This window comes from Eulemur rufifrons, chromosome 5 (genome assembly GCF_041146395.1).
Source record: "Eulemur rufifrons isolate Redbay chromosome 5, OSU_ERuf_1, whole genome shotgun sequence".
Lineage (NCBI taxonomy): Eukaryota > Metazoa > Chordata > Mammalia > Primates > Lemuridae > Eulemur > Eulemur rufifrons.
In genome coordinates, this window is record NC_090987.1 from 33,261,512 (window position 1) to 33,286,199 (window position 24,688).

General features: G+C 40.9%; 1 protein-coding gene across 2 annotated transcripts in view; it reads left to right on the plus strand.

The window, feature by feature from the left end:
* The window catches only part of GAREM1 (GRB2 associated regulator of MAPK1 subtype 1), a 174,699-nt gene that overhangs the window by 144,776 nt on the left and 5,235 nt on the right, over positions 1-24,688 (plus strand). For both annotated transcript variants that reach the window (XM_069468498.1, XM_069468499.1), the window contains exon 4: positions 12,198-13,370. In XM_069468498.1, the coding sequence (XP_069324599.1) occupies positions 12,198-13,370 (1,173 nt within the window). The remainder of the gene's footprint in view (positions 1-12,197; positions 13,371-24,688) is intronic.

The following is a 24,688-nucleotide window of genomic DNA, read 5'->3' on the forward strand; positions in this document are numbered from 1 at the left end:
AAGGTGTTGATGGACCAGGCCCCTGGAGTGACAGGTAGCTCTGAGCCCCGGAATCCTCACTGAGGAAGTGAGAATACAAGAAGTGTGACTGCATTGAAAGTTGGATTCCTGATGGGGTTGAGGAATTTTTGAAATAAATAGGTTTGAGAAAGTGAGGTGCGAACTAAGAGGTGGTGGTAGAGTGTGGGAAACGCTTGAAATTGAACTTCAGGCAGTAACACAGGAAACAGGAGAACTTCAGGCAGTAACACAGGAAACAGGAGAACTTCAGGCAGTAACACAGGAAACAGGAGCAGCTCTGTTTTCAGATCTACCTACGTCCATCTGAGTGAGCAGCTGAGGTGGCAGGAACAGAAAATAGGAGATGAGAGGGCCAAGAAAATAAAAGGATATTGCACGGGCAGGTTACTTCTCGCTGATAATTTGTGTCCCTCTCCTCCGGTCCCTGCAAAGCTAAAGTCATTCCATGTGTTCGGAACAGCAGTGTCACCTACCTCTTTCTCACATTTTCCCTTTATCCATTTGATTTTTGGTTTCCACGACCAGAATTTTTCTTTCTGTTTACTTGCTTTCCTACAGATTTGTTTTTTCACTATAATAGGTTTTTTTCTCTCTCTCCTGGTTATCTCTTTTAGTTTTATCAACCATCTCTATTCTCGTTTACTTCCAAAATCAGGAGATACCCTATTTCTGAGTTGGCCATCCCAAATAAAGGCCCATTCCTCTACCTTTTAATTATAAAAACAGCTGCACTAAGAATTTTCAAGCCCTGTCTCTTTCTTTAAGCAAGCCGCTGTGATCTAAAGAGCAAATTGAACTGTGTAGTGGCTCAGGCTCCGGATTTGGAGCTGAGTTCAGACCCCAGCTCTGGGTGTTGAGTCCAGCCATGGGCAGATCACATCACCCCTTGAGTCCACAGTCTTCACCTGCAAAATGGGGTTGATACTACCCACCTGATAGATGTGTTGTGAGAATTAAGTGAAATAATGCACTCAACTCCTTTGCAAGTATCTAGTGGGAGACTGACAAGCTGTGGCCTCTGGACAGGCTGCCTGTTTTTGTAAATAAAGTTTTACTGGAACAAAGCCATGTCCATTTGCTTACATATTGTCTGTGGCTGCTTTTATGCAATAGCACAGTTGAGTAATTACAACAGAGTCTGCATGCCCCTTAGAGCCTAAAATTATCACTGTCTGGACCTGTAAGAAAAAGTTTACCAGTCGCTCATTCAGAACATAAAATCATAGAAAATTAACTTTCATATTAAAAAAAGCATTTCCTACCACAGAGTATTTCACATACTCTTCATCTGATACTTTACACTCAGCGTCTTACTATTAAGAACTCAGTGCATAGTAGTTGGTTTTTGTTGTTGTTTCAAAATACCCCCTTCACTTCAAATAATTCTTTAGAGACTTATCACACCAGTACCTAGTGAATTATTATTTTAAATGTCTTCCAGCTTTTCAAACCCAGCCCAGTAATGATGAGAAACTTTCCCACACATGCGTTTTCTTTTTTTTTGTCTCCTTTATTGGGCAATCAGTGAACACATGCATTTTCTGCCGTCAGAATAATGACTAACAAATTAAGTTTTAATTTAAGTTCTATCTTTACTGTGACAGTTGTGGAAAGAGAGGGAAGAAAGGGCAGCCTTGGATTGGCGTTGGGTCCCAAGCATCCTGTCTTCACTGATGTAACCCAAAAGCTTTCTACATTGAAATTATTGCGCTCAAGTCTGAGGGAGCCCAAATACCCCAATCTGGATGCTATAATGTTGCTGTTTTCATTCCAGCTAGTGAGATCCACACTTTCAGCTGTTCCAACATAGATTTCCCCAGAGGCAAAATAACAAGTTTGCATTGTCTCAGCCAGGGAAAGTGACCCACTCAGGAATGTGAGATTGCAGTCAGACGTGAATGCTATAGACACTGCCTCTGCTTACCCAGACTTCTTCAGAACGGTTTCCTTACCATGTGGTCTGGGGTGGGAGCTGAGCTGACAGCCCTGTCACCTGCATATCAGCTTCTGATTACTGGCTTTGGCACCTGCTGTGGGTGGGGTGTTGGTGCCCAGCAGCAGAGCTGCTATAGTGTGGGGAGAAGGACTTTTTTTGACAAATTATAATTGTATATATTTATGGGGTATAAAGTGATGCTATGATATAGGAATACAAAGTGGAATGATTGAATCAAGCTAATTAACATATCCATCACCTCTAATATGCATTTTTTCCCTCCTAATCTAACTGGAACATGTACCCTTTGACCAACATCTCCTCGTTCCCCCTACTCTCCAGCCTGTTCTCTATGTCTATCAGTTAAATTTTTTAAATTTCCAAATATAAGTGAGACCATGCAGTATGTGTCTTTCTGTGCCTGGCTTATTTCACTTAGCATAATGTTCTCCATGTTCATCCACATTGCTGCAAATGACATAATTTTCCCCTTTTTAAAGTCAGAGTAGTATTCCACTGTGTAAATATACCCAGAGGTGCCTTTTTTAATCGGAAAAAAAAATCATGGAAGGTTCAGAGAACTTAAATAATAGCTGAGCTTCTCAACACAGAGAAATGTGACCGAGAGTAAAATGATAAAATACTATAAATAATCCAATAGGACTAGGAAGTTTGCAGATTTTAAGTTTTTATAATCATCAAATTTTAGATCTGGAAAGGCCCTTGGGCATCACCTAATTCTCCTCCTTTTAACCAATATGAAACTAAGGAACAGCTAAGAAACTTCATTGATTCGCACAAAGCCACAAAACTACTCAACAGCAAAGCCTGGCCTAGAAACCAGGTCTCCTAATTCAGTCCAGTCACCTTCATTTTTCTGCTCCATCCCCTTCTCTTTGTAGATTTGAGATAAGGCCCAAGATAGGGATCAGAATGTACTTTCCCTTTGACACGATAGCTTATACACTTAATTCATTTTCTTTTTAAAATTTAAATACACATGTTTAATAATGATTACGTGTTGTATAATACGTAGCCAAGATCCTTCTGTTACTTGTATTTCTGAAACACTTTTGGTCTGACACACAGGATTTGGCAGCTTTTATGAATGTTATACATGCACCTTTTTATATCTTATTCATACCAGAGTACGGTGCCAGTATTTAAAAAATAAAATCCTGCAACTTATCTTGATGTTTTCTGTCAGCATCCGTGTAGTTTCTAATTAATTAGATATCATGTGCCAAAATGAACTCCTTCAGAAATATCCCTGTGAAGCATTAACCCGGAATCTTTAAAGTATTAACCAGTAATAACAGAGAAGCAGGACTAGGGTGGGGTTCTTGCATTGTTGCTCGAAGCAGTGTTAAAGACGCACTGAAGTGGCTAAAATGCATTGCTGAATAAACAAGCAGGAGTTCTGAAGTTTAATACGGTCAGTGCAACCTGATACTGGACTTAGAATTTCTTCCAAGGCTTCCAGGTTACCGAAAATCAGCCAATTTTTTCTCAAGTCACAGGTTTGAGGCAATCTGTGTGTGCTTTTTATCTTAACCTACTATTAATAGTTACCCTTTTTAGAGCTGCCATCTGAAAAAGTGTTGAGGAATAAAGACCTTCCCCCTCTGCTAACCAGGTAGACTGTGTCTTACTTCCATAGATGTGGTAGTTAACAAATTAAACATATGTCCTGTTACTTTCTTTATTCATTTTAACAGAACAAACGACAGACAGGGCCTTGAAAATACATCAATGGAGAGGTTTTTGGCTGCGTGGGATTCTGCTCTTCTCGTAACTATTTATGCTCTGCCATCTTTCTAATCATGTTTGTCTTTTAAAATGGAAGAACAGTTTTTTGGTAGACTTTGTTCTGCATACATTGGCCATCGTGTAATTGAGCTGTAAAGTAATACAAAATAGTAGTACTGAAACATTTCGTGTTCTTTTGGGTTTTTTCTTGTTGTCTTGTTATGTTTTGTTTTCAGAGTACAGTTCAGTTGTAACCACCATTTCTAGTTTAAAATACCATTCCTAGTTTCTGTCTCCGTAATTCAGAAAAGGAATCTCCTCCTGGTGTTTTAAGTTTATAATAACGCCAGAGAGGCAGTTTTTTCCTGTGATTTTTCAAAATGACTAGAGATCATTTGCTCCAGCATTTCCTACCTCCTCTCCAGAGCCTTTAGAGCATGAGTAATTCTAGCTCACCAGCTTTGGGGGTACCTGTGAATTTTAACAAAATTCTGTCCAAAATGACTATAATTTCCTTTCAGTATCTCAAGAGTACACTTTTCTACCATCTCAACGAGAGTACTTGAACAGAATGTAAACGCACCTTCACCTCCTGTTCTGTATTTTCTTGAAGCACTCAGCACCTCTCAAGACGAGTATGACTCTTGCCTTTATATGGAGAGACTCTGAACCCTGAGGATTTGGTGTTGTATAGTCTCATTTTAAGTTTTTGTTTGTTTGTTGCCTCTTGTGTTTGTCAGAATACTGCCTTAACAGTCCCTGCTTCTGGTTTTAATTTCTACTTCTCTTCTGATGTGGGCTGGAAGTTGGTAACCACGTTTGATAGAGTTTTGATGAGATAGGCTTAAGTACACTAAATTAAGGACCTTATAGGCTTTTCCCATAATCCCTAACATCAGCGACATCCCATCTTTTTGGTGAGCTCATGGCCTTGTTCTTGGCTGTATTCCAGAAAGGTCAGAAATTGTTGATTACTGTGCAACCTGGATTTTGTCAGATGTAAAAAAGGAATTTTAAAAATGAAGATTGAATGGATTTCTTTTCTTTTTTTAGACAGCATCTGTAGGTGAGAGTGAATGGATTTCGATGTAGCCAGTTTTTATTTTTATTTTCCACTTTTTAAAAATTGCATGTTTTCCTTTGGGTGAGTCAGATGTCATTTATTTTCAAGATTCATTCAGAGTGATAAATTGGGTACAATTGTGAGGTTAATTATTTCAGTGTTTGAAGACAGCTCAGTGCTTTTTTTGTCATCTGAGGTTTCGAGACCTCCTCCAAAAAACTACCAGTTGGCAAGCTCTCTGCTGTGCCGTCGCAAATTAAATCATTGCCATTGTACTTGTCATTCTTGCCCTATTTCCTGGTTTGTTTTTAAAAAAGAAAACACCAACACTCAGGGTTGACATTTATCTTAACTCTTAATGTACTTTCTTTCTCATTTTCTGCCATTTTCCCAAAGGAAAGAGTTATAAAAATTGAATTTGAGGGATCATAGTGCAACATTAGTCAAATATTGTTTAGTTAATCTGTATATCAATCAGATCAATCCTGATTTTTACCGAAGACTTGGAATTTTAACCTCTGTTACATGTTTGATCTTTAGAACAACTGTTGTTAGAGAACAGATTTCCTATTGCCAGAGCCTTCAGAGTACATGAATGTGGGCGTGAGTGAAAAATTTTATATCAGTGTTTTAAAATGTTTCTTGACCATGGGGTATTAATTCTGAGTAATATGATGAACAGTAAAAAGTACAGGCCTGATAGTTTCCTGGATTAGACCTATTAGAGTTGTTTAGATAACACACTTTGAATTACTTCCTCTCAGGAAACATTGAAACTGGAAACATTAACCAGGCACACATACCAAAGCACTTAGACAGAACGCATTGTTTCTTTTGCTATTAAAGAAAATTAAAAAGGAAAGAAATTATGCAAATAAATTACATATGTGGAAACCTAAGGAGCCTGTTTGGCTCAGCTGCTAAAGGAAGAGCATTTATTTATGAGAGTCTTCATCTGTCACTAATAGTGACCACAGAATGGTCAGTACTTTCATAATTTATGCAGGGCTAATTGGCAGTATTAATAATGACATCAGAGTTGGAAGCATGGAGTTACAGAGTGTACTCACATATGTTAGGCATTTTTATGTTTGGCAGTAGGAGTAACTTAAGAAGTACACACATACATAAATATGTAGACAAAATTGTTGTGGATGTGCCCAGATAGTGGCATTTAGTAAAGATAACTTTGATCTGTTTAATCTGTACATGTACTGTCTGTGTCTCACAAACTAGTAGACATTCTCTTTTTAGTTCATTGGTTGTGCAGTATTTCACTAGACTCTAATTCATTCTGAAAGGTATTTGTTTATAAAGGTAAATTAGGAAAAATAATAGTAAATGTCAAACTTAAAGAGATAAAAAGAAACATATGCTTTGTTATTCCTTCACATTTGGGAAGCACCATTGTTGGCTCCCTGTATATTAACTGGAAATAGTTTGTTGTCTGAGTGAACATGTGTGTGTGTGTTTCTCAAATCTCATGTGCACCCTTTCCCTCAACATCCCTGTCTCCATCTTTCTCCAAATATGTGAACTGCCAAGTTTTTCACAAAGTTCCAATAAAAAGGAAGTATAGCAATGCAGCTGAGAGTTTTGCAAACTAGTGTATTCTAAAATGTTATTATTTTGAATCATTTCCATATGTTCACTTCCTTTGGGATATAACTATAGAATCCTGACATTAAGTTTTATTCTGGTATAACATGTTCAATAAAAACTTGAACAAGTCTTCAATACAGAGAGAAGGATAATGCTTCGAAGCAGTGGTTTGGGCTTGAAAACAGTAGTGGATGAAAACTTGGAAATCAACGTGAAAATACAGAGATGTGAAACAGAGATGTGAAAAGGCAACGTGAAACAATTATAAGAAGTAAATGGTTTTTATTGTTAATAAAAGTAATAGTAATTATGGCCACTGCTTATTGAGAGCCCACCATGTGGTAAGCTCTGTGGGCAGTTATTTACATACATTCCCTTAGTGTGCAAAATAGATGGTGATGTTCCATTTTACAGGTGAGGAACCTGAGGCTCAAAAAAGTAAAACACTTTGTCTGAGGTCACCTAACAGTAGAGGCAGGATTCAAACTCAGCTTGTAGTTTAGCTAATAGTATAAATGAGTGGGTGTGGTGTTGTCCTAATAAAACATTATTTACAAAATCAGATGATGGGCCAGATTTGGACTATGGACAGTAATGCTGGCCTGATCTATGTTGTTGCAAGTTTAACTACCTGCTAGTTGAAAGTAAAATCCTTAAGGATAAAGAAAGCAAAAGTTAAAATGAATAGCAAATAATTCTTGGTGACCAAAGTCAAGAGAATAAAATAATTGAAACCTTGAAGCTGCAGATGCTATAGGAAAAGAAAGGCAGCCCTCATATGTGTCAAGTATCATCATTTATAAATGGTTTATTAACGCTTAAAAAAAAAAAAAGAATACCTAAGCTGTATTCTTCAAAGCTGTCAAGGTCATAAGAACAAGATCAAGAAACTCACAGCTCAGAGGACTAAAAGCAATGTGGTATCCTGGTTGGATCCTAAGATAGAAAAAGAACATTAGTGGAGGGAAAAAAACTGATGAAATCCTAACAAAGCTTATAGTTTATATAATAGTATTGTACCGTTGTTAATTTCTTAGTTTTGATAAATGTTCATGGTCATGTAAAATGTGAACAGGAGAAGCTGAGTGAATGGTATACAGGAACTGTCCATAGTACCTTTGCAACTATTATGCAAAGCTGAAATTATTTCAAATAAAAAGTTGAAATTTTATTTATTTGTTTAAATTCCTAGGCTTACCCCAGTTTAGAAGCCTAGCATCTATATTAGGGCCAGATGAATACTGAATCTAAAAGGAAACACAAGCCAGGCATGTTGGCACACATCTGTAGTCTCAGATACTCAGGAGGCTGAGGTGGGAGGATCCCGTGAGTTCAAGACCAGCCTGGGCAATATAGCAAGACCCTGTCTCAAAACAAAAAAAAAAAGAGAGAGAGAATTCTAATAACTTTTGTGATAACAGTAAACACAGTTAAGTTGAGGTCTTGTTAAAAAATAACGAACATGTATCTGAGTCATCTAAAATGAACTTTAAACCTCAGCAGCATGAATTGCCATTAAAAGAATAGTATGCTGTCCATTATGTACTTACAAGGACTCCTACAGAGAAATTCACTTCACTCTGGAAACAATAGAGCTGTTTGTTTTTTATAGTACTAATGGTGATTGACAAATTGCTTATTCCAGAGATTAAAATTTTACAGAGATGACCTAGAATAGTAGATAAGAAATTATTTACAAAGGTTGTTCTTTTCTTTTTCTTTTTTTGAAACAGAGTCTCACTCTGTTGCCCAGGCTAGAGTGCCGTGGTGTCAGCCTAGCTCACAGCAACCTCAAACTCCTGGGCTCAGGGGATCCTCCTGCCTCAGCCTCCCGAGTGGCTGGGACTACAGGCATGCACCACCATGCCCGGCTAATTTTTTCTATATATTTTAAGTTGTCCAGCTAATTTCTTTCTATTTTTTTAGTAGACACGGGGGTCTCACTCTTGCTCAGGCTGGTCTCGAACTCCTGAGCTCAAACGATCCTCCCACCTCGGCCTCCCAGAGTGCTAGGGTTACAGGCGTGAGCCACCACACCCAGCCCAAAGGTTGTTATTCCTAGTTTTCTAAATACATACTGATGGTCGCTACTCAGTAGGCAGTGTGAATATTGTCAATCCCTTTACCCAGACACTTTTTTATTAACATAAAAGAAAGAGTTTACTCTCAGGGTTAATGTAAGCCTGATGCCAAAACCTGATAAAGGTAGCATAATAAGACTGTAGACCAATATCACCTGTGACTGTGACATATAAGTCATAGATCAAATGCTATCAGAGAATCATGCAGTATTGTCTTAAGTGTACTATGGTCTCATAGATTTTTTTAAGCATCTAGAGTTATTTTAATATTTTGGAATCTATTATATAAAATCAGCACATAAAAAAATTAAAAATAGATATTTGACCATCTTATTCAATACAGAAACAGCATTTGATTAAAATTCTTAAAAATTTCTTTGTAGAAACTTTTAGAAATTAGAATAGGAAAGGCACACTACTTATATGATAAAGAGTATTTATCTCAAGCTGACAAATTTCTCACAGTTTTATATTGAAAGACAAATCTGAAACATCATAAAAATGCTCACTCTCACCACTCCCACTCTGTTATGGGAGAGAAGGGATGAAAATTGAAAAGATGAAGATAGATTTTCATCATGTGTATGAGATATAATCACCTACTAATTCCAAGAGAATCAGCTGCAGAAATGATTACAGCAAGATATTACACACACAGAATAGCAACAAAACATACTCAACAACTACAAATCAACGCAATGGCCAAGGATTAATAATGAAGGCAAACTTAAATGCTAATAAAGGAAATAAAAGGTCTGAATAAATGATGACAATTATCACTGTGCCTATTTGGAAATGCTATTATAATGATGTCACTTTTTGCCAAAACACCATGTAGATTTAATGCACTTTAAATAAAATTATCAGTGTCAACCATGGACAAAATGATTCTAAAGTTCATCTGGAAAAATAAGCCGGTAAAAAATATCTAAAACTTCTTTTTTTTTAACCTTTTAATTATTAAATAATCTCAGTTCAAGGAAATGTTACAAGAATAATATGAAGACTCTCGGAACACTGCAACACTTTAGTCAGATTCACCAACTTTTACCATTTTGGCACATTCGTTTTATCATCCTCCAGCGCCCCCCACCCAAAACATATACATACATATGTACAATGTAACTTAGCTTTTTCTGAATCATTTGAGAGTTAATTGAATACATTATGCTCCTGCCCCTTAATATATCCTTGTATATTTCCTAAGAATAAGAGTATTTCCTTATGTAAACACAGGACACTCAGGAAAGTTCACAGTGATAATACTGTTATTTACAGTCACTATTCCAAATTTGCCAGTGGTCCCAATTAGTGTAATTGCATTTACTTTTCATTTCTCTTTATTTCACTTTAATCTGGAGCAGTTCTTCAGCCTTTGTCTTTTATGGCATGGACATTTTGTTAAGAATACACTCCAGACGCTTTATAGACTATTTCTCAGTTTGGGTTTATCTGATATTTCCTCATGATTAGATTTCGGTAATGTAGTTTTAGCTGGAATGTTACGTAAGTGAGGTCATGAACTTCTCAGGGAATCACATTCAGAAGCAGGCAATGTCAGTATGCCTTTGGTGATATTAAATGTGATCATGTGGTACAGGTGTTGTACAATTTCTCCACTATATAGTTACCTTTTTCTCCCTTGCAGTTAATAAGCATTCTGGGGGAAGACAGGTTAAGACCATGCACATAACCTGCTCTTCATCAAACTTCTATAAATTGAGCATCCATTGATGATTCTTGTATAAACCAATCTTTACTATAGTAGTAAAGTTATCATAGCATAAAGTTTAATAGTAACAAATAATAAAGTTACAAAATTATGATTTCCCAATCCTGCACACATTTGTCAGCTTTTCCTGCATGCATTTTTTTCATTTGTTCTTTTTGCTATCAGCATAAACTTAGACATTCCTATTTTAGTCAACAGATTGTAATAATTCATTACAGTTATTATTTATTTTGATGTTCCAATTGTCCCAGATTTTGCCAGTGGGAGCCCATTCTGGCTGGCTCCTGTGTCTTTTTGGCTTGTTCTCATCATCTTAGGAGCACTTTACTTTCTGGCACAATAGAATGTTCCAACCTCATCTTGTACATTGTCTGCCCTTGCCCTGAAATCAGTCATTTCTCCAAGGAGCTCTGGTTCCTTTTAGTGGGGGAATGGTTTGGGTACTAGGTATGGGATACTAGGAGTCTTACCTTCTGGTTGTTTGGAAAGGGAAAAGCTAAGATACACATGTGTGTGTATGTGAATAGCTTCTTAAAATTGTAAGTTAATACTGATATCTCCAATTCCAATCCAACCCCCACGGAGTTCTTTCTTGCCTTGCTTGCCTTTCTCCATTCCATATTTCTGTCTCTCCTTCTATAATGAAAACTATAACATCCATAACATCAACACATTTACCCATTCATTCAGTCTTACAATACACATAAATTTGACTCAGAGTCATTCCCCCCACATCCCTATGAAAACAAATCTAAAAGGAGCACAATATTTATTGGCCTTTTTTCCCCCTGCGGCATTATATGGTCAAATACAGCATTCCAGTTACTTGGATTATTTCTGTCCCCAGGGTGGTTATTTTATTGATTTGAAATACAGTTGGGTTCATCTGTTTCCATTTACGTTCAATTTTAAGTTTTTAAAAAGTTCTTTTTGACTTAATTTTTTTGAATAATAATCAAAGATATTTAAAATAAAACAAGAATAAAGAAATTCAGGACACATGCTTTACCTTTCATACTGGTAAACATGAGGTAAACTTCAGCGTGGGTATACGGAGACATAATTTCATAAAGTGATAGACATAATAAATATAACATTGATGAAACACAATGGGCAATGCATATATGTATATACACACAAATATATACATAGCTTTTGTCCATGCATTTCTACTTGTGGTACCTTATCCTAAAGAAATGAGCTGTAAAAAAGTTCATTGCACTACTATTTGTAATTGCTAAACATTGGAAAAACCCATCTAACAGTAAGGAACTGGTCAAATAAATTAAGGCACATCTATATATAATAGAATACATTAAGTCAGTATTACAATTGATGAAGTATATACCTGGGGAGTAATGGATAGATTATAGTTATAAACTCAGATAACAAAATTGTGTGTATATGTATTTATGTATCTCTGAGATAGAAGGACAGATCCCATTTCTTTTTTTTTTTTCTTTCTTTCTATTAGTACAAAATTACTGACAGATTAGTGGTAAGAGAGTACAGAATTTTTTCATTTTTATATTTATATGTTCTAATATTTCTTCCAATGAGCATGAATAGTTTGTATAATAATATAAAAGAAAATGGAGAAATAAAACACTTCTAAATTCTTTGTCTCAATTCCAAATCTTAAAAATTTAGTAAAATTTTAAAAAACAAGGAATTTTCTATATCAGTGTTTATGAAAGCATTACTTATAACTGGAAAAGAAATAATGATAATATTAATGTCCCAAAATAGTAATAATTATCTAGACGATAGACTACTCTGCATCTTCAGAGAAAAAAGATGTTTCTAAAAGTCCAAACTAATATCATCTTGTACAAAAAGTGGTTATTGTTAACCACATAGGTATTATAAAAGAAATGGAATGTCTAAATTTAGTATTACAACAAAGCACAGCATTCTCCTCTGCGTGTGTTTGTGTCTTAATCGGAAGTTCTTTAAGACCTTGTGCGAACAGATGAAAGAGACGAAGCTAAAATTTGATCTGTCATATTTTAGGTTGCTTCAGGTGAATGCCACGAGGACACTGAAGTTTACAACATTACCCTGTGTACTGGGGATGAACTCACTCTGATGGGACAGGCAGAAATCCTTTACGCAAAAACTTTCAAGGAAAAGTCACGACTCAACACGATCTTCAAGAAGATCGGGAAGCTCAATTCCATCAGCAAGCTGGGCAAAGGCAAAATGCCATGCCTCATCTGCATGAACCACCGGACCAACGAAAGCATCAGCCTTCCATTCCAGTGCAAGGGCAGATTTAGCACCCGAAGTCCCCTGGAACTTCAGATGCAGGAGGGTGAGCACACCATCCGCAACATTGTGGAGAAAACGAGGCTTCCTGTGAATGTGACCGTGCCCAGTCCTCCGCCGAGAAACCCGTACGACCTCCACTTCATCCGCGAGGGGCACCGCTACAAGTTTGTGAACATCCAGACCAAGACGGTGGTGGTGTGCTGCGTGCTGCGCAACAACAAGATCCTCCCCATGCACTTCCCTTTGCACTTGACCGTCCCCAAGTTCAGCCTCCCCGAGCACCTGGTGAAGGGGGAGGGATGGCCGGAAACCCTGGTCCATCACTGGCTGGGCGTCTGCCAAGAACAGTTTGACATTGATGAGTATTCACGGGCTGTCCGCGACGTGAAGACCGACTGGACCGAGGACTGCAAGAGCCCCAAGAAGGGCCGGTGCTCTGGCCACAACCACATGCCCAACTCGCTCAGCTATGCGCGCGACGAGCTGACCCAGTCCTTCCACCGCCTCTCGGTCTGCGTGTACGGCAACAACCTCCACGGCAACAGCGAGGTGAACCTCCACGGCTGCAGGGACCTGGGGGGAGAGTGGGCCCCCTTTCCTCACGACGTCCTGCCCTATCAGGACTCCGGGGACAGTGGGAGCGACTACCTTTTCCCCGAAGCTGGCGAAGAATCGGCGGGCGCCCCGGGGAGGTCGGAACTTCCTTACGAAGAGCTGTGGCTGGAGGAAGGCAAGCCCAGCCACCAGCCTCTCACCCGCTCCCTGAGCGAGAAGAGCAGGTGTGATCAGTTTAGAGGTTCTGTCCGGTCCAAATGTGCAACTTCTCCTCTTCCTGTCCCTGGGACTCTGGGAGCAGCAGTGAAGTCTTCAGATACTGCCCTACCTCCACCTCCAGTGCCTCCCAAATCTGAAGCCGTAAGTCCTTCCTGGTTGCGAGTGAGCGGTGTGCCAGTCCTTCTAGCGCTCTCTCTCTCTCTGCCCAGGCGCCCACTAATCTGTTTTCTTAAAGGAAAACTCCCCAGCTGACTATTATTAGAATGAGCCAATCTGTTTAGTTTGGAGTGAAGTATACAGGCCAGCTAGATTATTTTGGCCAGTCAGGAGTCAGAGTTTTACTCTATGTGCGATGAGAAACGCTTTGACAGTTTTTAACTGAAGTTTGAACTTGACTTTTGCTGCTACCTGGAGGATGGATCGCAGGGAGGAGAGAGTGGAAGCTGGAGGGCAGGGAAGAGGCGATTGCAGCAGCGTGGGAATGAGGCGGCGATGCCCCTGGGCCGCAGGAGCTGCTGCAGAGCGAGTTTCCAAGGCAGACCCAGCAGCAGATACTGATGCAGTGGATGTGGGTGGGAAGGAACGAGAGCGACGAAGGAGAACGCCTAGATTTTTAGTTGGAGCGACAGAGTGGCTGTGAGTGCCATTTGCAGTCCTGGGGACGACTGAAGGAGTAAATTCATTTGAGGGTAGGAAGGGAAACAGAGGAGAATCAAGCAATATCAGCATCCCGTGTAACTCTCTGTATCCCTGAAGTTACACTGAGATCAATGCATACTGGGTGTGCTCATGTATGAACATACACACACACACACACACACACACGCCCGAGAACCGGGTGCCAGGGTGGTTCTATTTAACACCTTAAACATAACTCATTCAGAGTTTGACGGGGCTTCTATTTAATTTTAACGTAAAGTTAAAATTTCAGTACAGTTCAGTACAGAACAGGAGAAAGGGCTCTATCTTGGCCATGTTCTTTGCTTGGCGGCCAATCTGAACCTTTGCTACTCATTTTTGATCATTGAATTTCGTTACATCTGAAGAGAGAACGTGCTAGAGGCATTAGGTATAATTCTATTCATTTATTTGGCAATATCCATTACAGTGGTTTAATGTTTTCAATCTCTAAAAGAACACTTTTTGGGGGGGGGGGAAGGGGGAAAAACTTACCTGAATCCCAATATACAGAAGAGTTAAAACCCATCTGACTAAAGCACAGGTTGGAGGGAGGGGGCCTTCCTCATGCCTCTGCCCACTCTCTGCCCCTACCGGGTGGTCTCGGGACATCTTTCCAGAACCCTGGGGCTGTGCAGAACTCAGTTTCAAAACCTTAGAGTTGCTGGGCTAGATGCTAGAAATGCAGCCATTGATAAGACCTGGACGCAGGCCTAGTATTAATACTTCTCAGTTTTAGGGAAGGTAACAGATGAAAAGAGATGAATGTTAAATGAGTTAAAAGGTGATAAAAGGACAGAGAGATATCATGTGTTTGGGAGTTCAGAAGAGAAAGGGAAACTTCTGGTTGGGGGACGAATGAGAGGTACCTTCATGGAGACACAACTGCTGCAGTGAGCGCAGAGAGCGTACGTGAATAGGAAGAGCAGAGAGGCGAGAGCGATGGGCATCCAAACAGAACAGTATGAGCAGGTGGGGGTGGAAGCTGGGACAGCTTTAAGCACAAATGAGGAAAAACAAGGAGTTCTGTTGGGCCATTGAATAGGGCTGGACAGGATGCAGGAACGGCTGTGGTAGCTGAAAGGCTGGAGCCAGGACACGGACAGCCCTGAGTGTCAGGCAGCAGTTTGTGCCAGGTGCCGCGCTTAGGCGTCCATAAAGAGCCCTCCTTGCTGCAAAGTTTTCCTGAGAGAGGGTCCACCGATGGATGGCTCTTTGTTCCAGGACATAGGACTCCCCAGAAGCTACAGGCCTGGACTTTTCCCTGCTCTTTACAGGGAACCTCAAGGCACAAGCCTAGAGATTCTTGTATTCAGTAGGAGTCTTGGAATATTTGGGAAAGTCATGGTAGGGTCCTTGTATTCTTGTCAGAGTAAAAAATAAGGTGGCACACCTCCAAGCAAGTATTCCAGGCACTTTAGAGATGTCATAACTCAGCCATATATTTGATGCTACTTGATAATTAGGGCCCTGATCTTCCATAGGAACATGACCACATGACCTTTTCCTATTGAATTTGGGTCCTACGTGGTGTATACTGGGGATGCATGTTTGTTGATTGACTGATGGACTCATCCAAGATGGTCACACCCAGGTAATTTATGTGACCAAGTTTAGAGGTAGGAAACTGGTATCATGTGTTTTTTTCTGTGGCTAATGAAAACTAAATATTAAGAGGTCCAATCTTGACCTTGCTACTAAAAGAAAAATCCTAGAGCTAAATTTGAAACTAAAACCAAATCTCACAGGAAATGAAAAGATTTCAACCTCCAGTTTAAGCTGTAATTTCTTATGACGTAAGAGAATCTTTTCAGAGTGTGCCCAGTGTTTACAGAATGCTGTAAACATAAAGATTTTTTTATAAACACCTGAAATCGTTTAATTTGCTTCTTTAAAAAAAGATTAGGCATTTCAAATGAAGTCATATTTTTTTATTGGTTCTGTGACCATGAAATGAATTTTCCATTTTTAGGATGTGCGTGGGATCCAGAGAACGTCATAATTGTTAGATGTGGCTTCAGCTTGTAATTTTCAAAAGGGAACTTTAATGGGGCATAAATTCAAGTGCTCCCACAGAATTAAATAAAAGTTCTTCTTTGGATAGTTCCAGCGGAGCAAGTCCTGGAGAGAGACGTGCCGTGTATCCAACAGCTATCCCACCCATTAATTAAAGATGCTGGTGAGCTTTCAAGTGAGGCCAGCTGGACATTATCTGGGAAGGTGACAACTCCCACCAGGTCCTTAGGGATCGAGGGTGCTGCAGCAATGGAAAAGAGTCAAAGAAAGGGTGTCTGTCCTAGTAAGGGGAGCAAAGCTGGCAGCTGGCGAATGCCCTGTTTGGCCACAGTGCATGACCTGGCCACATTACCTTCTAGAAGCACCGTGACTGCACGTTGGCTGGTTTGCTTCTGCTAAGTCTTCTGTTCCTCACTTGCAGCTCCAGTGTCCTAAGTTGTGACATAGGTCTTTGTGCTCTTTCCCCAGCAGATTTTGAGTCTTTCTTTCTGTGAAAGGGAGAATCAATCTCCCCCTTCAACAGCAACGTGTGCTTCCTTTCCCGAGTTGTGCTCCAGCTCTGGCATCATCGGGGTTCTCCTCGGCCCGTTCCCATCTTCAACAGGGAAACTAGGTTGTGGGGCCAGACAGGAAGTCCTCAGGGACAGAGTGATTGGCTTAGCCTTGGCCATATGCTTTGTTATATACCTTGTACTTGATGCTCTGGTCATCTTGTATGTTTGTAAAGATTGTTTAATGCAATTTTTTAAACAGAACGCTGCCACTGACCTATGTGGAATAGGAGTGGCTATTCCCTTCCCGACAAGAATGTCCCAGGGAAAAGTAAACAGTTGCGGATTCAGGGAGGAGACAGGACGCAGCCATTTGTGTCCCATAGAACTATTATAGCTGAGCCCACACCGAGGGAGTGTGCCCAGCGTGGCATTTTCACTTTTTAAAATTTTGCAAGGTGCCCCTAGATCAGAATGATCCAACAGTCCCTCTTAAGTGGATTATCCTTGTGGATTCGTATGTTTATTCCAAACATGTCCTCTATTTCATAACATTGTTGGGGGGGGGCCTTCATCATTTTAATTCTCTGAGTGTTAGCTGGTATGTCTAAAATATTTACCCAGATACACTCTACAGTGACGATCTTCAAGAGCTGTCTGTTGGTTTTTTTTTCCTCTTTAGAAAATGCCATTTTGGAGAGTAATGCTGGGAAGACTTTATATTGCGCAAAATTCTATAAATAGGATGTTTGCCTCCCAGATTGCTCCGGTCTGCACAGTGAATTACAAATGGTTATCCAACCTACAGGGTCCCAGGTCTCCTAAAACCATCTGTGTGGCAGTGTCCTATCTGAGGACCCCAGGAACCAGTGATCAATGTCCTCCATCTGTCTTCAGAAACAGAAAAAAATACATTTGCTCTTGGTTGGTTGTTGACATTACGGCAGTCCCTGAGACTCTGGTGAAAGGGAAATCACAAAAGGAGCTCTTTTGTGCACCACTGGCTTCTGCCAGGTGTTACTGCGGTGTTGGCGAATTTGTTGACCTTCATGGTAGGGATGCCCCCACAGCTTAGGAGAAACGGGGTGTGGGGAGTGAGTTGTAAGATGGATTGGTAGCGTGTATTCATTGTTGGGAGGCTGGAAGTCCATCATAAATGAAGTTCCTTTAATGAAGCACTCTCGTCGGTGTTTGAGAAAAATAAGACTTATGGGGTGAACTGAAGGCCTGATTGACTGGGCCTACTCCAGTAGGTGCTTGAAATAAATGGATGTAACTATAGAGAAGTAAGTTGGGGTGCCCGGATCTGCCTCCGACAGGCCAAACAATGGATAAGAAAACGGAAGCAGATACCGGTACCCTGGAAGTCTTCCTGTCCCCTCTCGGTGGAATTCCGGAGAGAAGTGGTCCCCACACTCTGTGATAGCGTGGCATCTAGGAGCCACACATGGATGTGAATCTTTGTACGACCACTTAGTAGGGTCACACCTTGGAGAAAATACGTAACCTCCTGGACTCAGTTCCTGTGGGGATGATACTTTCTTCACTCGATGCATTATTGTGCTATAGAAAGTACTTGGCACTTTTCCCTGGCAATCATTCAGAATAAATAGCGATAATTTTATAAAGGATGGATTCCAATTTAAGGTCAGGTACTGACTTTTTAGCGGTTTTTTTTTTTTTTTTTTTTCTCTCTCTGTCCTTCCTTGACTAAGGGATAGAGAGGGGACATCACCCTTTCCAGGTTCACAAGTCACCTCCAAAAAGTCAGGAGGCAGATGGGGGTGGGCACATCCTCCCCCACAGCCAGAGGACAGGGTCACCCACCACAGTACCCGGACAGAGGCCACTCGGCCTCAGGATCCAAAAGTGCGTGTGATCGTTCATTTCGCTAGGTCTCTTAAGATATTACAGAAGGACAATTGGTTTTAAAAATGGCAAAACATTCTATTAATCTGATGTTTAAAAGGTCTAGTTGATAAAATAGGTGTTATATTATAGTTACCTGGCTGTGGAATCATCATAAACTCTGTAATCATCGTAAGCCAAAAAAAGAGCTCCAGAAATGTTTGGCATCCTGTGGACCCCAATAACATAATCCTTTACTGGAGGGCGTAGGAGTGTTGGAGAACTACAGAGTGCCTGTGAAAAAGCCACATGTGATTCTAAGGCTACAAACACGTGTCAAGAAACTAGCATTTCCGGGCAAACCTATGTAGAAGTACTAAAGGTGAGCAGTTGCCTTGGATAACTAACCCCGTTCCTCAGACATGGCTGGGCTGGGTCATGGTGCTGCCAGATCTCATAACCCTGGACTTGCCCACCCTGCAGAAGTAGAGGCCAAGTTAAGAAAGTGCTTTAAAAAATGTATGTTTATGAACTGGGGAAAGGGGCTGTGAGAATTCATTCTATTTTTATTTTGTCTTTGGGCTTTTTCCCCTCTATCAAATATTAATATTAGAAAAGGCATGAAAGGACAGATTATCCTGAATAAATGTGATGTATTAATATTCAAGTTTAGGTACTAAAAGATTAATCTGGAAATGATTATTTACTTTTCAAAATAACTGCTCTACAAAAAGATTCACTCTGGATTCCACTAATTAATGAGGTCTCCTAGAGCATTTGACATTTAATTAATTTTAATTACAACTTTTGAGGAGTTCTCTGCAAGCAAGCCATACCTGTGTTCCCATTTGTTAATTGAAATAAGGACTAAATTAGTATTGTGTTTAGGTAACGTTGAAACTAATTGCCTTCCGTTTCATGTAAGTTGTTTTTAAATGAAACCTTCTAGGCCAAGAATTTTTTTTTTTTCCTTCTTCTTCTGTGTTCATTGAAAATCTCAATGATTAGCATGTTAATAAAAGTAATTATAATATTCTATGGGATAAGTCTTGTTTCAGATCTGTACTCTTGGGTACCATTTGTATAAAATCACATTAATAGGAAGGTTAGATACTGTTTAAGTCTGTCTGTCATGTATTATACTCTTGCTCAGGAAAGGCCTTTATTCTGTGCCCCAATGGCATAGACTTTCTTCTGAGTCCATGGAAGCTCCCTAGATTTTAAACAAGTACTTCTTTTCAGAACCACTTGCCCTTCTTGCCATCCACCAAGCGAGAGGCTGCCCACTCCCTCCCCCTTTGCCTCCCTTGCCCGAGGCTGGAATATTGGAGGCCATTTCTGAGAAAGGTCTGTCTTAGGTCCTTATCATCAATGTACAAAAATGGAAGAAAAAAACTCAGGCATCTGAGAATCAAGATTTTGACTGTAAATCATATTTGCCCTTGTGTAATTAATCAAATAGAGGTTCATTTATCGTACTTTGTCATTGTAAAACTTTAATTTCTCTTTGGCTGAAAATATCCACTTATAGTTATGTGACAGGGTTATGAACTCTTTGTATAAAAGCCTCTTTATAAATAAGGTTTCTTAAGGCCGTAATGATTTTGTTATCTGGGAGAGGGAGTGTGGGAAGAAATGTAAAATGCAGGGCAGAGGGCATGGAGTGAAGGCAAAGTTACAAAGTTCACAGATGCATGGTTACAAAACTCCTTTCTTTGGATTGCTCACATTATCCTGAAATTGGCTTTTTAGAGAAGAAAACTCATAATAAAGGTGAGTCCAGTTTTTATCAAGCTCACCTATAGTGTGTGTACTTTCTGAATCATTGTCAGTCTGAAAACAAAATGATCCTTCTCCCAAGTATTCCCAAATTGCTTTAGTGATTGCCCACAAGCCGTTGATTCCAGGCAATGTGATCTTTGAGACAGGAAATATTGTCCCTCCCCCACCCCCAGCGTTGTGACAGTAGTTTTTAGACTGTTAACTAAGGAAATGTGTGGCCCTATCACCCGGTTTCTCCAGATCCATTGTCTTGTATGTAAGAGTTGAGCAACTGCTGCTCTGAAATTGATTTTTTCCCCCAAAAGGATATCTGATGACTGTTAAGCAAAGAATGTGTCATAATGAAGAGTTCTGCTTACCGTTCTTAAGCTGTCTCTTTAGCCTTACTAGTGCAGGGATATGGAAGTGGCGTTTCATCCACAGAAGAGGACTAGGGAGCTCCAAGAAACAAAGGCTTTCCAAGTAACATTGTCGTATAAGCCCCTCTTCTCACACTATGCTGTTTCTTAAACACTTGGTGTGCCTTTTATTTCTTGTATTTTCTTGATCCCTAGGAAGTGTCAGAGAAAGATATGTAACAGGAGAAAGAAATTAGTTCACAGGTAACATGTAGAAAATTCTCCAGTTGTATGTAGGTGTTTCAATTTTTGTCCTCCAAACACCTACATGTTTTCCAACCATGCACTAGTGAGTTTTGCACTATTAACAAATCCCCATGCCTGTTAACACATGGCTATTTAGAGAGGAGATCTTGTTTTCCATTTTTCACAAATTATTGGTCCTTTACCCTGTGCTCAGGTCCAGCTAAACAAGAGTTACAGCTGTAGGGAGTGGGGAGGGAAAAGGAAGGTTAAATGCCTACTCCAGGAGTCAGGAAATCAAGTTAAGCTTTCTGAACAGTGTTCCAAAAGTAAACAAAATGGCCGCATTCCGTGATGCATTTGATTTTGACCAAAGATTGGAGCTGGGTTTGACTTTGTTGACTACCTTCACTTAGAAGCACAGAGCATTTGTTCTGTTAGGTGTGTTTCATCTTTGCTCTCGCTGTTAGATGGTATATGCTACCATTCATTGTGTTCCTGGCTTTGTGTGCCCAGCAATGGCGTGGCAGAGGCAGAGAGCAATGGAAAAATATGTTCTCCCTTCTGTCTTCTTAAAGGAGAGCACAGGGTCCCAGGAGGCAATAGAGATCACGTACATGCATGTATATACCCAGGCACATTTTTCAAGTTTCTTCCAAGTTAAAAAAAAAAAAAATAGACATGCTTCTTTCAGTCCCGCATCCCTTTCTAACAGCTGCCTGCCTCCTGCCTTCCCAGCCGGTGTCCTTGAGAAGAGCGGTCTGCCCTCACCACCGCACCTCACCTCCCTTCTAGCTTGGGCCCACTGGCGCCTGGCTCTGCTCCTTCATTCTGCTCCTGCCTCCTCTTCTGAGATCACCAGTAACCTGCTCACTGTCCCATTAGGGAAACTCTTCCAGTCTCTTTCCGGACATTCTGACATCTCTCCATCTTTACACTGCAGTCATCCCTCCCTTGACTTCGTGGACACCACTTGGGTGTGGTTCTGTTCTGTGAGCAGTGAGATGTGCTTACCTGTTTGTCTCCTCTGCTGCCCACCCTTGGGGGCTCAACCTTTCTCTTCTCATCTGGAATCTCAGTGCTGCTCTAACTTCAGATTCTGTCCATCAGTAGAACATTGAGCCTCCAACTCAGTACTTTCAAAACTGAACTCGTCAATTTATCCCGAGCCCTGTTCTAAATGTCTAATGAAGGGCACCAGTATTTGCTTCATCAAGCACCCCCAGACCACAGCATGATTCTGATTGTCCTTTCATGCTTCTATACCTTTTGTACACTCACAACTCTTCCTCCTCAAGACTTCCTCAGTAAGGTTTCCTATGAATTTGTTCTTCTTCTGCCATCTTGAGTAAAGTCATGGTGCTCCCACAAATGGTAGTACATACCGCTCTTATTACACTTGCCACTTTGTATCTTAATCATGTGTTTGTCTCCCTCCCACACAACTGACTCTATGAATTAGTCATTGTATACTCAACGTAGCTCAATGAGCATACCATAGGCACTCAACATATATGTGGACAAATAAATAGCAAAATGCAATTAATGGAGCCTGTGGGAAAAGAGAAAGCGATGGCCATGTTCCCCAGGCTCCTAGGGACGATGGAAGTAGATGATGCCTGTGGTCCTGGCTGTTAGTCCACAGGAAAGATACCTTTGACAGCTTGCCTCAAACCCCACTGTTAGATTATTTCAGTGTTAAATGGCTGAATATGCCTCCCTTGGAAGATGCCCCATAGAATAAGGAGAAGTTACAGCTCAAGAAAGAACGGAACTCACCATGTTCACCTTTCGCCATATTAGCGTTCTGTTTAGCCCAGGGTTAGTGATCTGCTATATGAATACCAAGGAGAGTGATAGTAACACCAGGGGAGTGGTATTATTTGATAAGAATTGAATCATTGAACATTTTAGAAGAGAAAGACTGACTGTGAAGGAGCAAGGGTGGGAGATAGACTGGAAGTGTAATGGCTGGAAAGAAAAGCTTTAGGCCGGGGAATTGCCCGGGACAGGATGCAAGGCATTGGGTAGGAATGGGAGTTGTCCTCCCCGCCGCCGCCGCCACCTGCATCTGTGTTGTGCTCATTGCCCCTGTCGTAAACGGCAGGACTTCAGTACCTGCAGCTTCTCTGCAAACCCAAGCTACTCCTAACCGGGAATTCCCGGCAGATAGGCAAAGGTCACCTGTAATCCACGGTGGACGGGAACACTCACCTCGAAACAGAATGCCAGCCCTTCACTTAGCACCAGTGTCGGAGGTTCATTCTCCATAATACAGGTGCCTCTCCCACCTTGTGTTGCCAGGTGACGTCCAGTCTTAAATGCTGCACTGGAAATAAATAGAAGGGCTTTGGTCCACAAGGCACACTCTAGTCTATCAGAGCCTCATTTTAGAGTAGTGATTGCTCTAGGGAGTGCTGTATCAGGAATACTGCCATTGTCATTTTCACTCTGATACCGTGTCAAAGTGTGGCGGGCATGGTGGAGTTGGTGGTGGTCACATGCCAGATCTAGTGGCACCTTTTTTCCCCTAGATTGACACTGTTACAGGTGTCACCAAAAAACTAACATCCAGCCCAAATGACTTGTCAAAAATAATTTCCACATAAAATATAAAAGGCATTCTCTGGTATGTGTTTAAAAATAACAGTGCCTTTTTGTATTTTTTGTGACATCTGTCACCTTCTACCTGACATTCTGTGTGACATGCTTGTGCCAGGGGTGACAGGTCCCCAAACTCTGCCATCCCCAGGACGGTTATAACGATGACAGTCCCTACACTTTAGCTCTCAGGCTAATTAAATGTACATGGAGAGTAAGTCAGTATGAACAGCGTGTGAGCAGAGTCCAGAAGCTGTGGTCCCAGACAGAGCATGTAATGACAGGGGCTGGGCCATAGGGACTGGCATTTGGGGGGGTGGGGGTGGGCAGTAGAAACTAAAGTAGAGAAGGGGCACAAAAGCACAGGGTCTGCTGACTCCACCATGTTGGAAGGACCTGTGTGCTCACATAGAGGAGCAGCAGCAGAAATCACCAGAAAGATGTGTTGGAGCCAGACCACAGAGGGCCTCGAGTAGCAGGGGGAGCGGTGGGGGAGCGGTGGGGGAGCGGTGGGGGGGCGGGGGGTGGCGGTTCTTATCCAGGAATCACAGGAGCCGTTGGAGATGGCAGGTAACACGATGAGAGCCACGTGCCGAGGCTTTTAGAAGGAATGAGCTGAAAGTGTAGCCCTTAAAAGTGCAATTGAATATGAGGGGAAACTGGAAATAGCAGGCTTGGCCATCCGGTTGTAAATTGCCTTTTATTGTCAGATAAAAATCATCTCAAGCACAGCCACCTTCCTCCTGGATGTAAATGTCCCATATTGAATCCTATCCAGAAGCAAAGAATAATATTAATAGAACAGTCACTGTTCTGAGGGTGTAAGAGATAGGAAGTAAGATAGTACAATAAACCCTCACTAATTGTAACTTCTGAATCCCAAATTGTATACAGCCCACCAAGGTGTATGATTCTTCCCGTAAAATGCAGTGAAATGGGACTTCATTGGAGCAGCCACAGGCCCAGCAACAAGTTGAAAGTAACAAAGCCCCGTGCAGATGTGTTTGTGGGGTCCTCAGCTGTGCCCACCTGCGGAGGGCACCACCTGCCTGGTGTAGCACAAGCTACTCACTTTGTACCTCGACAAAATGACACCTGAAAATCTTGTCATGAATGGGGTCCGTTACAGGTCATCTGTTTTTCAAAAAGCAACCACCTTTTCTCCAAAGTGTGTTTCAAGAAAGTCTAGTTCTTTCACTTTGAACTCACATAATTACACCCAAAATGCCCTCTCATCACGACAGAAGAATTTTTCCCTGGCCTCATATTCTTGTCTCTTTCATGACAACATCCCAACCCTTAGAGTAAGAATCAATCTCTCTCTTTTTCTCTCCCTTTTTCTTTCTTTTTCCCTCCCTCTCTTCCTTCCTTCCTCCCCCAACACACACACGTTCTTTATTTCCTTCCAGGAGTCATGTGGCCACTCCAAAAGCTCTTTCTGTCTCAAATTCTGTCTTGAGGG